This window comes from Pseudophryne corroboree, chromosome 1 (genome assembly GCF_028390025.1).
Source record: "Pseudophryne corroboree isolate aPseCor3 chromosome 1, aPseCor3.hap2, whole genome shotgun sequence".
Taxonomy (NCBI): Eukaryota; Metazoa; Chordata; class Amphibia; order Anura; family Myobatrachidae; genus Pseudophryne; species Pseudophryne corroboree.
The window spans coordinates 506,751,384-506,764,681 of NC_086444.1; the positions used below are offsets into that span (position 1 = coordinate 506,751,384).

At 44.6% G+C, this 13,298-nt stretch overlaps 1 protein-coding gene and 1 long non-coding RNA gene across 2 annotated transcripts in view; one reads left to right on the plus strand and one right to left on the minus strand.

Moving 5' to 3' along the window:
* LOC134896075 (uncharacterized) overlaps window positions 1-13,298 on the plus strand; it is a 215,556-nt gene that overhangs the window by 161,295 nt on the left and 40,963 nt on the right. The gene's annotated exons all lie outside the window — the stretch shown is intronic.
* C1H9orf85 (chromosome 1 C9orf85 homolog) overlaps window positions 54-13,298 on the minus strand; it is a 100,343-nt gene continuing 87,098 nt past the window's right edge. Inside the window, exons 3-4 of the mRNA XM_063913886.1 lie at window positions 2,414-2,527; window positions 54-400 (exon numbers count right to left, since the gene is read on the minus strand). Of these exons, the coding sequence (XP_063769956.1) occupies window positions 253-400; window positions 2,414-2,527 (262 nt within the window). The 3' untranslated portion in view covers window positions 54-252. The remainder of the gene's footprint in view (window positions 401-2,413; window positions 2,528-13,298) is intronic.

The window sequence follows — 13,298 nt, forward strand, 5'->3', positions numbered from 1 at the left end:
CACATAACTCCAAGGAAGAAACAGCCCCATATATTCACAACAAAGTATCCTGGTCACATCTACTTTTGAAGTTTATAAAATAAAAATAATTACATGTATTTTACAGGCAAAACACAGGAGCGCCTAGAGATGCAGTAACCGCTTTAAAACTCAAAGAATAGAAATGGTGAATAAGGGCTGAGTCTTTGAAAGGGTGTTTGGATCTAAAGGCACTCATTACAGAGCCACTTATTACAGAGATTTTCTGGAATGTTAACTGCTAGCCACCGCTGTGCTCATATTCACTGCTTCTTTCTCTTCAGATAGTTCATCGTCTGAAGACTCCAAATCTAAGTCTTCGTAGGTTCTATCCATTTCTTCGCTAGCTGTAGATTTGTCATTTTCTGGTTCTTTTAGGACTCTAAAATGAAAATAAAAGTTCCAAACATTAAGTAGTCTACATGAGGCATCACAAATTCATCACTAGTCACAATGATGTTGTGTATTTCTAATAAATGTACTACAAAGAAAAAAAAAAAAAGCTTTCAGTGTATGAATGGATTTATTATTTGTCAGTGTACTGTACTGTATACTATTAATGGTGCAAGTATAATTGACGTCTAACTACCATGCTCAGAGAATTTCAGCCATAGCATCACTACTGAGATTTCATTCTGCTACCTACAGCAGACAATGGTTTGCATTGAAGAATTAAAGAACAAAGCATATATCCCCAGCGAGGGGATGAGGTTAGCTGACTGTAGCTCGGGATCCCGGCAGTCAGCATGCCGACGCTTTCACATGGAATGCAGACCAACAGGCTCTATTCCCACTCGTGGGCGTCCACGACACCCATAGAGTGGGAATAGAACCGAGCCCGCTGCGCTTCATTGCGCTCGCCTCCCCCGCCGGCATTCTGCTGCTAGGATCCCGGGGTCGGTAACGCAGTCCCGACAGTGAGTTACACAGCTATGGAGAACATCACTGTACTATTTACTGAACAACTAGCCTATTCCATCAGCCAGGGGGCGCTAATGTAGAATACAAAAGTCTACAAAATTAAACACCTGAAATGAATGGGATTCCATTCCACTTGCCATTGTCCTCTGCACTGTAATGTTTAAACAACTTGTTATACTTGAATGCCAGGGTTATCATAACTGTGTGTAAAGACTTCTATTATGGTACAGGCAGCCATGGATATAGGAGCAGGCAGCAGCAATAAATAGTGTACATCATGTGGAATATGTTTTGGTTACTTGGGTGCAACAGGGTAGTGAATAACTGATAACGACATAACTCCTGTATTGGATTATAAAAGGGCATATATCCTCTTTATAAGCATGGCTTGGTCTAGTTCTCATTTTCTATAGATGGATAGAACGTTATGGCAACCTGCACACTTTCTCCTTATATTCAGCTTTCTAATGTTAGGTTTAACCTATCAAAAACTTTATATAATGGATAAGTTACAGAGCTATTAATAAAACTATTGGGCAGATGGCCATAAACCATCATACCCTTAACAGTTTATCAAATGGTGAAAATAGTCTTTAATAATCTTTAATTGCCAATTTCGCAATAGTTCTTGGAGAAGGCAGACCTAAATGGTTGCTGGAAATATCTCCGACACATACAAAGTACACTGTAAAAAAAATAAACATACAATTAGAGCGGATTACATCTTTCAGGTCATAAATTGCTGAATACTGAAAGTAAAGTACATTGCATAGTCACCTTTCAGCTACACCATTAAAGTGTAATATTTAGGGAGTGCACTACACTCTGATGTAATCCCCTGATAGCAAACTATTACCAACACCCAGAAGGGAAGAGACTTCCATGCATCATAGCACTTGCCCAAAAGTAATTTGCCTACATCTTGATGAGGACATTTGTACTTTTCATCTCATTCTCAATACTGGATTACAAAGACTTTTGGGAATTTGTGCTTCCTGTAGCTGTGGTAGAACTAAAAGTCCTAGCGTGCTATGCTTCTTTGAGGAGAGAGTTTGAAAGGGTTTGATACAGGCTGCACTAAACCTGTAAGTCATCCTTAGGCTAGGTACACACTAGGGCGAGTTCTGGACGATATTGTGTATTGGAACAAAAAATGGCCTACATCGTCTAGCGTGCACACTCTGTCGGGTCATTAATGATATCTTCTGGATGTCTGTGCTGCACAGCCAACCAGAAGATGTTATTAATGATGTCATACTGCTAAAAGCAGCATAGCGTGTTAGATTGTGCAGTCATACTACGGCATTGTGCAGGGTGGCCGGGAACATATCGCTCTGATGTGTGCCTGGCCTGAGGACAGTTTCCTGTTGTGGTGCAGATTAGAATTTAGCCAGACATCTACAACGGAACAGAGGGATGCTATCAACATGAGCAACTGACAAAGAATATAGTGCAAATTTTAGCCATTACTTACGGTAAAACAATGTCTTCCTTATTTCCACACTTGGCACAGAGTTCAAGCTGAATGGCACACGGTTTGCATATGATATGATAGGCATCCTTCACAGTCTTCTGGAGACATTTCACACTGAAGAAACACAAAATGTAATACGTAAGGCAATGTATAAATCAAAATACACACATTAAGGTTGATGCAGAGGTAAACCAAAGTTGGCCACAAATTCACCAGCATTGCACGCACAGAGTTTTCAGTGCACTTGGTTACACAGCAGTCATCATCATCATTGCACACTTGCACCAGCCCTGCAACAGATACATCTGAAGCGCATACACACAACTGTGGCCAGCATTTGCTCTGACACACTCTGAAATCTACAGGGGAGGGGTCCTGGGGTGCACACCAGTAATGAGAGGTATGACTATGCAGAGACCTTTCAGTACAAAGTTACAGGTGCACAATCCAGGTGACCGCATTAATCGGGCAAGTCTCTAACATACTGGGGGGGGGGGGGGGGGGGAGGGTTCAAATCTAGGGCGCGGGACACCCCAAACCAGGTTCAGTTATATGGAAATGGGGATGCTAAATTTGTAGATGAAGCAGCTATAAAAATAAGAGATTTAAAAATAATTCCTCGATATTAAAGCTTTAAAAGGACATTGCTTTGATAGACAATCGTCCAGTGCCAGATGGTGGTTTAATTACAGTTATCACATATTGTCTGAGTTAGATTCATATATAGGAGAGAAAAGATTAAGGCGGGACATGCTCACGAGGCTTAATTCATCTCTCTCTCCACAAGACAAAACGTACCATTCATCTATTTAGAACCCAAGACTGGAATGCACTGTAATTTGCAGAAGCTGGCAAAGAAGCCAAACAACAAATAAATAAATAAGGTACTTCATACATCAAATAAAAGTTTGTAAAATGTTTATAAAACAGTTATTATCATAATTTGCAGAATAGCGGAAAGTCTTCAGAAAAGAAAGGTGGCACATATTCTATTTATTCATACGCACATTTGTGTGTGTACTTTAGTAGTAGATCTATTACTTGTGATCACAGATAACATTCCCACAGGGGAAAGAACCAATGTTTAAACGAGGACACCCGCTCTTAAAGAAAGCGTACTGAAGAAGCTTGGATTGGAGAGACCAAGGCGCATAGAAAGCCCACCATTGTTTATCTCTCTCCTTTTCATTTCTACCTAGAACCCTATGAACTTGGAAAAAAGGGACCTGATGCAGAGATAACCCCCCGGTGGTTTTCGTACATCTCTGATGTTTTGAGGACTGCACATGAGCAGGACCAGTTATGCGCATCTGCAGAATAAGTCCTGAGCACTGCATGCTCTCTGATTGACAGGCTCAAGCATTTGTGAGTGTGAGTGTGGGTGCGCGTTGGGGCGGCAAGTCAATGGTGGCAATTCCCCCCCTGTTTTCTTGGAGTGTCAAGGCTAGAGTCTGTGTCTTCCAACACAGACTTCCTGGCTACGGAGCTGCGGGGGCCAATATGAGTAGCCTCAAGGTTACTCAGATGGTCAATGGTCTCGAAGATGATTTTTGGATGCAGCATTTGGACTTGGATGCTAGCAGGTGGCTTCTTTTTCATACAGATGCCTCCTGCAGGTATAAGCATATTCCAGGGATACCGCTGCTATTCAAACATGTTCATTTCTGAATCAGGCCCAAAGTCTCTGGTTTGTTTGTTTTTTTTTTAAATAGTGTGTGGAAGGCTTACCGGCTCCACAAGCTAACAGGACTCCGTGAACAGTCCTGTGCATGGTACAGTGCCGGCCGGAGGAAAAGTAAGGTGTGACTGTGTCTAGTAGGCAACTGCCAGTGAGAGCTGTGAGGAGGCAGAACTTTTGACACATGCCATACAGCTTTATAGAATAGATGTATTAGAATGCTATACACACACACACACACATATATATATATATATATATATATATATACACACACACACACACACATATACACACACACACACACACACACACATGTATAGAATGACTGATATTTTTAGGCATTTAAGCTATATCATCTTTGACACAATGTTTATATAATTGGTATCTCAACACTGCAAAGGGTTATACTGAAGGGACACAATGGAAATCTCCACTATTCAATCTACAATCAGTAGCCTGCTGTTTTACTGAACGCATTTGCCAACTGATAAGGGAATATATTTCATACGAGTTTGATCCTGGGTATCTGAACAACTTATGTAAATATTTATACATCATCATATAATGTATTTATGCAATATTAACTTTCTATTGTAACGCTAAACATTTGATGAGCTGCAAATGTGTTTTTTTAACTGACAAGTTCCACAAGGGATTTTACTAGTTGGCACTATTTCTGTACTTCTCTGGTGAAAGTACAGACCAAACTCTCAAAAAATGTGGCTCATCCAGCTTGGTAAGAAAAAAAAAAAGTTAATTTTTAACAAAGAGAAATTCCATCTAACAGGGTTGCGGGAGACTTACCCCACAGAAAAGAACTGGCGACATTCTTAGACACTGTTAGTATAATGACTCATTGTGACATCACAAGATAAAAACACATTTGAACTGAAGAGGAGCCCACACCCATTAGGCAGCACAGTCTACATGTATTTCATAGATCACACACACCTGACTAATAGAAGCATAGCCCTCAGGGATATAAGGTATAAGGTGTGGAAGATAAACCGAAAAATTGTTTAAATTTACCCTATATGCATTTGAGATTGTTGTACAGAAAAGAGCAATTGGAATAAGAAAAAACATATTTGCAGCCCATATTTAGTTTTTCTTATGGATCTATTTAAAAAGCTTTGACAAACCCTTTACCAGACAGTTTAGGGGCATTCATGTAGCAGGATACCTGAGTTAATTTTTGTATTTCTGTATAGTATCCCCATTTTTCTTTGCTTTCCTGTACAAAATATGGGGAAAGCAAGAAGCAAACATTTCAAATTACAATGGTAACTGCAGTTTACCAAAGGTCATAGTCAAATCCTCAGGCCATCTGTGGATGGTGTAAATAGCAAAAGTCAGACACATTAGGAGAGAAAGGCAGTGACGCATAATCACATTCTGCTTCCTCCCCGCCTAGCAAGTCGCTCCTTCCCCTTATCATAAGCAGCGCCCATTGTTCTCGTATGTGTCCACTGCAATGAGATGTGCATATATTTATATATTATAAAAAATAAATTCAATAGATTTCTAAGGTGATAATTTAATAATATTGAGCAGAGGCTAAATTATTTTACTTGAAACTGTAGTATCCTCATTATTTTCTATTAATATTGTATTATTATTTTAGTATTATCCTGTCCTCACATTTTCTCTCCTCCCGTCTCCCCTTCCTGGTTCCTCATGCCTTTGTATCTCTACTCTATCTTTGCCACCCTCGCTTTTATACCTTCAATTCCTTTCTTTCTTTCTCTATAGTGCCCATGCCTTTTGTGTGATGCTGCACATATGTATGCAATGGCACTGTCAAAAGACAACCTATTGCGTTAGTTTCCATTTGTCTTGCACAGCTGCATTTGGCGCTTTGCTGAAGTCTCTTATCTAACAGAAGGGTGTCAACCTACAGTCTTTCGAACTGCTCTCCTTACAATCAAATTACCCTCTCAGTTCTGAATCAGTGGCCATAAGCCGGCAGCAGAAGCGGTGGCGTGTAATAGTACACATTTTTGCAATTTAACACAGTTTAAATATATCATTCTTTAGTTAGTATCTTAATATCAAAGGTAATTACTGATCACGATGAATATCCCAAGCATAAATGTCAAAAGATGATACTTTCAATACAGCATGTAAAGCAACTGCCAACGTAAACATGTCATGTCCAGACTCAGCGGCGTATCATCGGGAAGTGAAATGCTAGACTTGGATTGATCATTCTAAGAAACTGATCATATGATACAAGTACTGCCATTATTATGCGCAAAGAGAAGATCAGACTGACCTTTGCATGGACAGTATGCATTATACTAAAACTAATAATCTTTGTGGAATGTTATTAATAAATACCCTTATCTTACATACATGAGACTACTTAATGGGCATGAAATTGCAGACACAAAAATATATTTGCCGAAGCTGAAAAATATACACACACACATATATTTCTCTGACGTCCTAGTGGATGCTGGGGACTCCGTAAGGACCATGGGGAATAGACGGCTCCGCAGGAGACTGGGCACATCTAAAGAAAGATTTAGGACTATCTGGTGTGCACTGGCTCCTCCCCCTATGACCCTCCTCCAAGCCTCAGTTAGATTTCTGTGCCCGGCTGAGCTGGATGCACACTAGGGGCTCTCCTGAGCTCCTAGAAGAAAGTATAGTTTAGGTTTTTTATTTTCAGTGAGACCTGCTGGCAACAGGCTCACTGCAACAAGGGACTAAGGGGAGAAGAAGCGAACCTACCTAAGTGGTGATAGCTTGGGCTTCTTAGGCTACTGGACACCATTAGCTCCAGAGGGATCGAACACAGGACCCGACCTCGTCGTCCGTTCCCGGAGCCGCGCCGCCGTCCCCCTTACAGAGCCAGAAACAAGAAGGTGGTCCGGAAAATCGGCGGCTGAAGACTTCTGTCTTCTCCAAGGTAGCGCACAGCACTGCAGCTGTGCGCCATTGCTCCTCATGCACACCACACACTGCGGTCACTGATGGGTGCAGGGCGCTGGGGGGGGGGCGCCCTGAGCAGCAATAATAACACCTTGGCTGGCAAAACTAACACCATATATAGCCCCAGAGGCTATATAGGTGTATATTAACCCCTGCCAGAAACGATAAAATAGCGGGAGAAAGCCTGCCGAAAAAGGGGCGGAGCCAACTCCCTCAGCACACTGGCGCCATTATTCCCTCACAGCTTCGCTGGAAGGAAGCTCCCTGGCTCTCCCCTGCAGTCCTGCACTACAGAAAGGGTAAAAAAAGAGAGGGGGGGCACAATTTAGGCGCAGTATATATATATATATATATATATAGATATATATATATATATATATATATATATATAATATATAGGCAGCTATAGGGGAAAACACTCTGTATAGTGATATCCCTGTGTTATATAGCGCCCTGGTGTGTGCTGGCATACTCTCCCTCTGTCTCCCCAAAGGGCTTTGTGGGGTCCTGTCCTCTGTAAGAGCATTCCCTGTGTGTCTGCTGTGTGTCGGTACTGCTGTGTCGACATGTATGATGAGGATAATGATGTGGAGGCGGAGCAAATGCCTGTGAATGTGATGTCACCCCCTGCGGGGTCGACACCAGTGTGGATGGACTTATGGAAGGAATTACGTGACAGTGTCAGCTCCTTACATAAAAGGTTTGACGACATAGGACAGCCGGCTACTCAGCTTGTGCCTGTCCAAGCGTCTCAAATGTCATCAGGGGCTATAAAACGCCTGCTACCTCAGATGACAGATACAGATGTCGACACGGATACCGAGTCCAGTGTCGACGATAATGAGACGAGTGTACCCTCCAATAGATCCACCCATTATATGATTGAGGCTATGAAAAATGTATTACACATTTCTGATGATACCCCAGGTACCACAAAAAAGGGTATTATGTTTGGTGAGAAAAAACTACCAGTAGTTTTTCCTGCATCTGACGAATTAAATGAGGTGTGTGAGGAAGCGTGGTCTTCCCCAGATAAGAAATTGATCATTTCTAAACGGTTAATGGCTGCGTACCCTTTCCCGCCAGAGGATAGGTCACGCTGGGAAACTCCCCCTAGGGTAGATAAAGCGCTGACACGCTTATCAAAGAAGGTGGCACTACCGTCTCCGGATACGGCCGCCCTAAAAGAACCTGCTGATAGAAAGCAGGAAAGTACCCTAAAAGCTATATACACACACACGGGCATTATATTGAGACCCGCTATTGCATCAGCTTGGATGTGCAGTGCTGCTGCTGCGTGGTCAGACTCCCTGTCGGAAAACATTGATACCATGGATAGGGACAATATTTTGCTAACGATTGACCATATTAAAGACGCGGTCTTATACATGCGTGATGCACAGAGGGATATTTGCCGGCTGGCATCAAAAATAAGCGCTATGTCCATTGCCGCCAGACGGGGGTTATGGACTAGGCAATGGTCAGGTGATGCCGACTCCAAGCGGCACATGGAAGTTTTACCCTATAAAGGGGTGGAACTTTTTGGGGAAGGTCTTTCAGACCTCGTTTCCACAGCTACTGCTGGGAAATCGACTTTTTTGCCACAGGCTACCCCACAGCAAAAGAAAGCACCGTATTATCAGGTACAGTCCTTTCGGCCCCACAAAAATAAGCGGGCTAGAGGCTCATCCTTTCTGCCGAGGGGCAGAGGAAGGGGGAAAAAGCTGCAGCGCACAGCTAGTTCCCAGGAGCAGAAGTCCTCCCCTGCGTCCGGTAAGTCCACAGCATGACGCTGGGGCTGCTCAGGCGGAATCGGGAACGGTGGGGGCGCGTCTCAGGTTTTTCAGCACACAGTGGGCTCTCTCACAAGTGGATCCCTGGGTCCTTCAAGTAGTATCTCAGGGGTACAGGCTGGAATTCGAGACGTCTCCCCCCCGCCGTTTCCTAAAATCTGTCTTGCCGGCAACTCCCTCTGCCAGGGAGGCAGTGTTGGTGGCTATTCAAAAACTGTATTCACAGAAAGTGATCGTCAAGGTACCCCTCCTTCAACAAGGAAAGGGTTACTACTCCACAATGTTTGTGGTACCGAAACCGGACGGTTCGGTGAGACCCATCTTAAATTTAAAAGCCTTGAACACTTATATCAAAAGGTTCAAGTTCAAGATGGAATCGCTCAGGGCGGTTATTGCGAGCCTGGAGGAGGGGGATTACATGGTATCCCTGGACATCAAGGATGCGTACCTGCATGTCCCCATTTACCCTCCGCACCAGGAGTACCTCAGATTTGTGGTACAGGACTGTCACTATCAGTTCCAGACGCTGCCGTTTGGGTTATCCACGGCAACGAGGGTCTTTACCAAGGTAATGGCCGAAATGATGATACTCCTTCGCAAGAAGGGAGTTTTAATTATCCCGTACTTGGACGATCTCCTGATAAAGGCGAGGTCCAAAGAACAGTTGATAGGGGGGGTGGCACTTTCTCAGGAAGTGCTACAACAGCACGGCTGGATTCTAAACATTCCAAAGTCACAGCTGGTCCCGACGACACGTCTTCTGTTCCTGGGAATGATTCTGGACACAGACCAGAAAAGAGTGTTTCTTCCACTGGAAAAAGCCGAGGCATTGTCATCTCTGGTCAGAGACATCCTAAAACCAGGAAAAGTGTCGGTACATCAATGCACACGAGTCCTGGGAAAAATGGTAGCTTCGTACGAAGCAATTCCATTCGGAAGGTTCCACGCAAGGACGTTCCAGTGGGACCTGTTGGACAAATGGTACGGGTCCCATCTCCAGATGCAACAGCGGATAACCCTATCGGCCAGAACCAGGGTGTCGCTGCTGTGATGGCTGCAGAGGCCTCATCTACTAGAGGGCCGCAGATTCGGAATACAGGACTGGGTCCTGGTGACCACGGATGCCAGCCTTCGGGGCTGGGGGGCAGTCACAAAGGGAAGAAATTTCCAGGGACTGTGGTCAAATCAGGAGATTTCTCTTCACCTAAATATCCTGGAGTTAAGGGCCATTTACAATGCCCTAAGCCAGGCAAGACCCCTGCTTCAAAACCAGCCGGTACTGATCCAGTCAGACAACATCACGGCGGTCGCCCATGTAAACAGACAGGGCGGCACGAGAAGCAGGATGGCGATGGCAGAAGCCACAAGGATTCTCAGATGGGCAGAGAATCATGTGTTAGCACTGACGGCAGTGTTCATTCCGGGAGTGGACAACTGGGAAGCAGACTTCCTCAGCAGGCACGACCTCCACCCGGGAGAATGGGGACTTCATCCAGAAGTTTTCCAAATGCTGGTCAACCGGTGGGAAAAACCACAGGTAGACATGATGGCGTCCCGCCTCAACAAGAAGTTGAAAAGATATTGCGCCCGGTCAAGAGACCCTCAGGCGATAGCGGTGGACGCTCTAGTGACACCATGGGTGTACCAGTCGGTTTATGTGTTTCCTCCTCTACCTCTCATACCCAAGGTACTGAGAATAATAAGGCGGCGAGGAGTGAAAACCATACTCGTGGTTCCGGATTGGCCAAGAAGAGCTTGGTACCCGGAACTTCAAGAGATGCTTACAGAGGACCCTTGGCCTCTGCCACTCAGACAAGACCTGCTGCAGCAGGGACCCTGTCTGTTCCAAGACTTACCGCGGCTGCGTTTGACGGCATGGCGGTTGAACACCGGATCCTGAAGGAAAAGGGTATTCCGGAGGAAGTCATCCCTACCCTGATCAAAGCCAGGAAGGATGTCACCGCAAAACATTATCACCGCATTTGGCGAAAATATGTTGCTTGGTGTGAGGCCATGAAGGCCCCGACGGAGGAATTTCAACTGGGTCGATTCCTGCACTTCCTGCAAGCAGGGGTGACGTTGGGCCTCAAATTGGGGTCCATAAAGGTCCAGATTTCGGCTCTGTCTATTTTCTTCCAAAAAGAACTGGCTTCACTGCCCGAAGTTCAGACTTTTGTCAAAGGAGTTCTGCATATTCAGCCTCCTTTTGTGCCCCCAGTGGCACCTTGGGATCTCAATGTGGTTTTGGCATTCCTGAAATCACATTGGTTCGAACCACTTAAGACTGTGGAATTAAAATATCTCACGTGGAAAGTGGTCATGCTGTTGGCCTTGGCGTCGGCCAGGCGGGTTTCAGAATTGGCGGCTTTGTCTTGTAAAAGCCCTTATCTGATTTTCCATATGGATAGGGCAGAATTGAGGACTCGTCCTCAGTTTCTCCCAAAGGTGGTCTCAGCTTTTCACTTGAACCAACCTATTGTGGTGCCTGCGGCTACTAGGGACTTGGAGGATTCCAAGTTGCTGGACGTAGTCAGGGCCCTAAAAATTTATATTTCCAGGACGGCTGGAGTCAGAAAGACTGACTCGCTGTTTATCCTGTATGCACCCACTAAGCTGGGTGCTCCTGCTTCTAAGCAGTCTATTGCGCGCTGGATTTGTAGCACTATTCAGCTGGCGCATTCTGCGGTAGGCTTACCGCAGCCTAAATCTGTAAAAGCCCATTCCACACGGAAGGTGGGCTCATCTTGGGCGGCTGCCCGAGGGGTCTCGGCTTTACAACTTTGCCGAGCAGCTACTTGGTCGGGGGCAAACACGTTTGCAAAATTCTACAAATTTGATACCCTGGCTGAGGAGGACCTGGAATTCTCTCATTCGGTGCTGCAGAGTCATCCGCACTCTCCCGCCCGTTTGGGAGCTTTGGTATAATCCCCATGGTCCTTACGGAGTCCCCAGCATCCACTAGGACGTCAGAGAAAATAAGATTTTACTCACCGGTAAATCTATTTCTCGTAGTCCGTAGTGGATGCTGGGCGCCCGTCCCAAGTGCGGATTGTCTGCAATACTTGTACATAGTTATTGTTACAAAAATCGGGTTTTGTTGTGAGCCATCTCTTCAGAGGCTCCAATTGTTATCATACTGTTAACCGGGGTTCCTATCACGTGTTATATGGTGTGATTGGTGTGGCTGGTATGAGTCTTACCCGGGATTCAAAATCCTTCCTTATTGAGTCAGCTCTTCCGGGCACAGTTCCTAACTGAGGCTTGGAGGAGGGTCATAGGGGGAGGAGCCAGTGCACACCAGATAGTCCTAAATCTTTCTTTAGATGTGCCCAGTCTCCTGCGGAGCCGTCTATTCCCCATGGTCCTTACGGAGTCCCCAGCATCCACTACGGACTACGAGAAATAGATTTACCGGTGAGTAAAATCTTATTATATATACACATTTATTTATTTATTAGCAGTTTCTTATATAGCGCAGCATATTCCGTTGCGCTTTACAATTAGAACAACAGTTATAGAACAAAACTGGGCAAAGACAGACATAGCGGTAGGAAGGCCCTGCTCGCAAGCTTACAATCTATAGGGAAATAAGCATTGATACACAAGGATAGATGTAACCTGTTACATAATGGTTCCCCAGATTGCTAGGTTCTTAGTGAGTTGTATGATATGATCACCCAGCAATGTTGAAAGACAAAATGTGAGGTTATGGGGACTGTGCAGAGGGGATGTAACTGGATAGAGAAGCATTAAAGGTTATGTGTGTGGGTCAGTAATTTGGTAGGCTTGTCTGAAGAGATGAGTTTTCAGGGAACGTTTAAAGGTTTGGAGACTAGTGGAGAGTCTTATTGTGCGTGGGAGGGCATTCCACAGAGTGGGTGAAGCCCGGGTAAAGTCCTGTAATTTTGAGTGGGAACAGGTAATACATCTGGATGAGAGACGCAGATCTTGTGCAGAGCGGAGGGGTCTGGTAGGGAGATATTTTGAGATGAGTGAGGAGATGTATGATGGTGCAGTTTGGTTAATAGCCTTGTATGTAAGTAAAAGTTTTTTATATTTGACATGGTAGAATACCGGTAACCAATGGAGTGACTGACAGAGCGGATCAGCAGACGAAGAACGTCTGGCGAGGAAGATTAGCCTCGCAGCTGCATTTAAAATAGATTGAAGTGGTGAGAGCCTATGTTTGGGAAGACCAGTAAGGAGACTATTACAATAATCAATGCGGGAGATGATGAGTGCATGGATCAGAGTTTTTGCAGTGTCTTGTGTAAGATAAGGGTGTATTTTGGATATGTTTTTAAGGTGCATGTAACATGATTTAGAGACAGATTGAATGTGTGGAACAAACGACAGTTCAGAGTCAAGGATGACACCTAGGCAGCGAGCTTGTGGGGTAGGGTGGATAGTTGCATTGTCAACAGTTATGGCAATATCAGGTTGGTAACTACCCTTAGCTGGTGGGAAATAATTA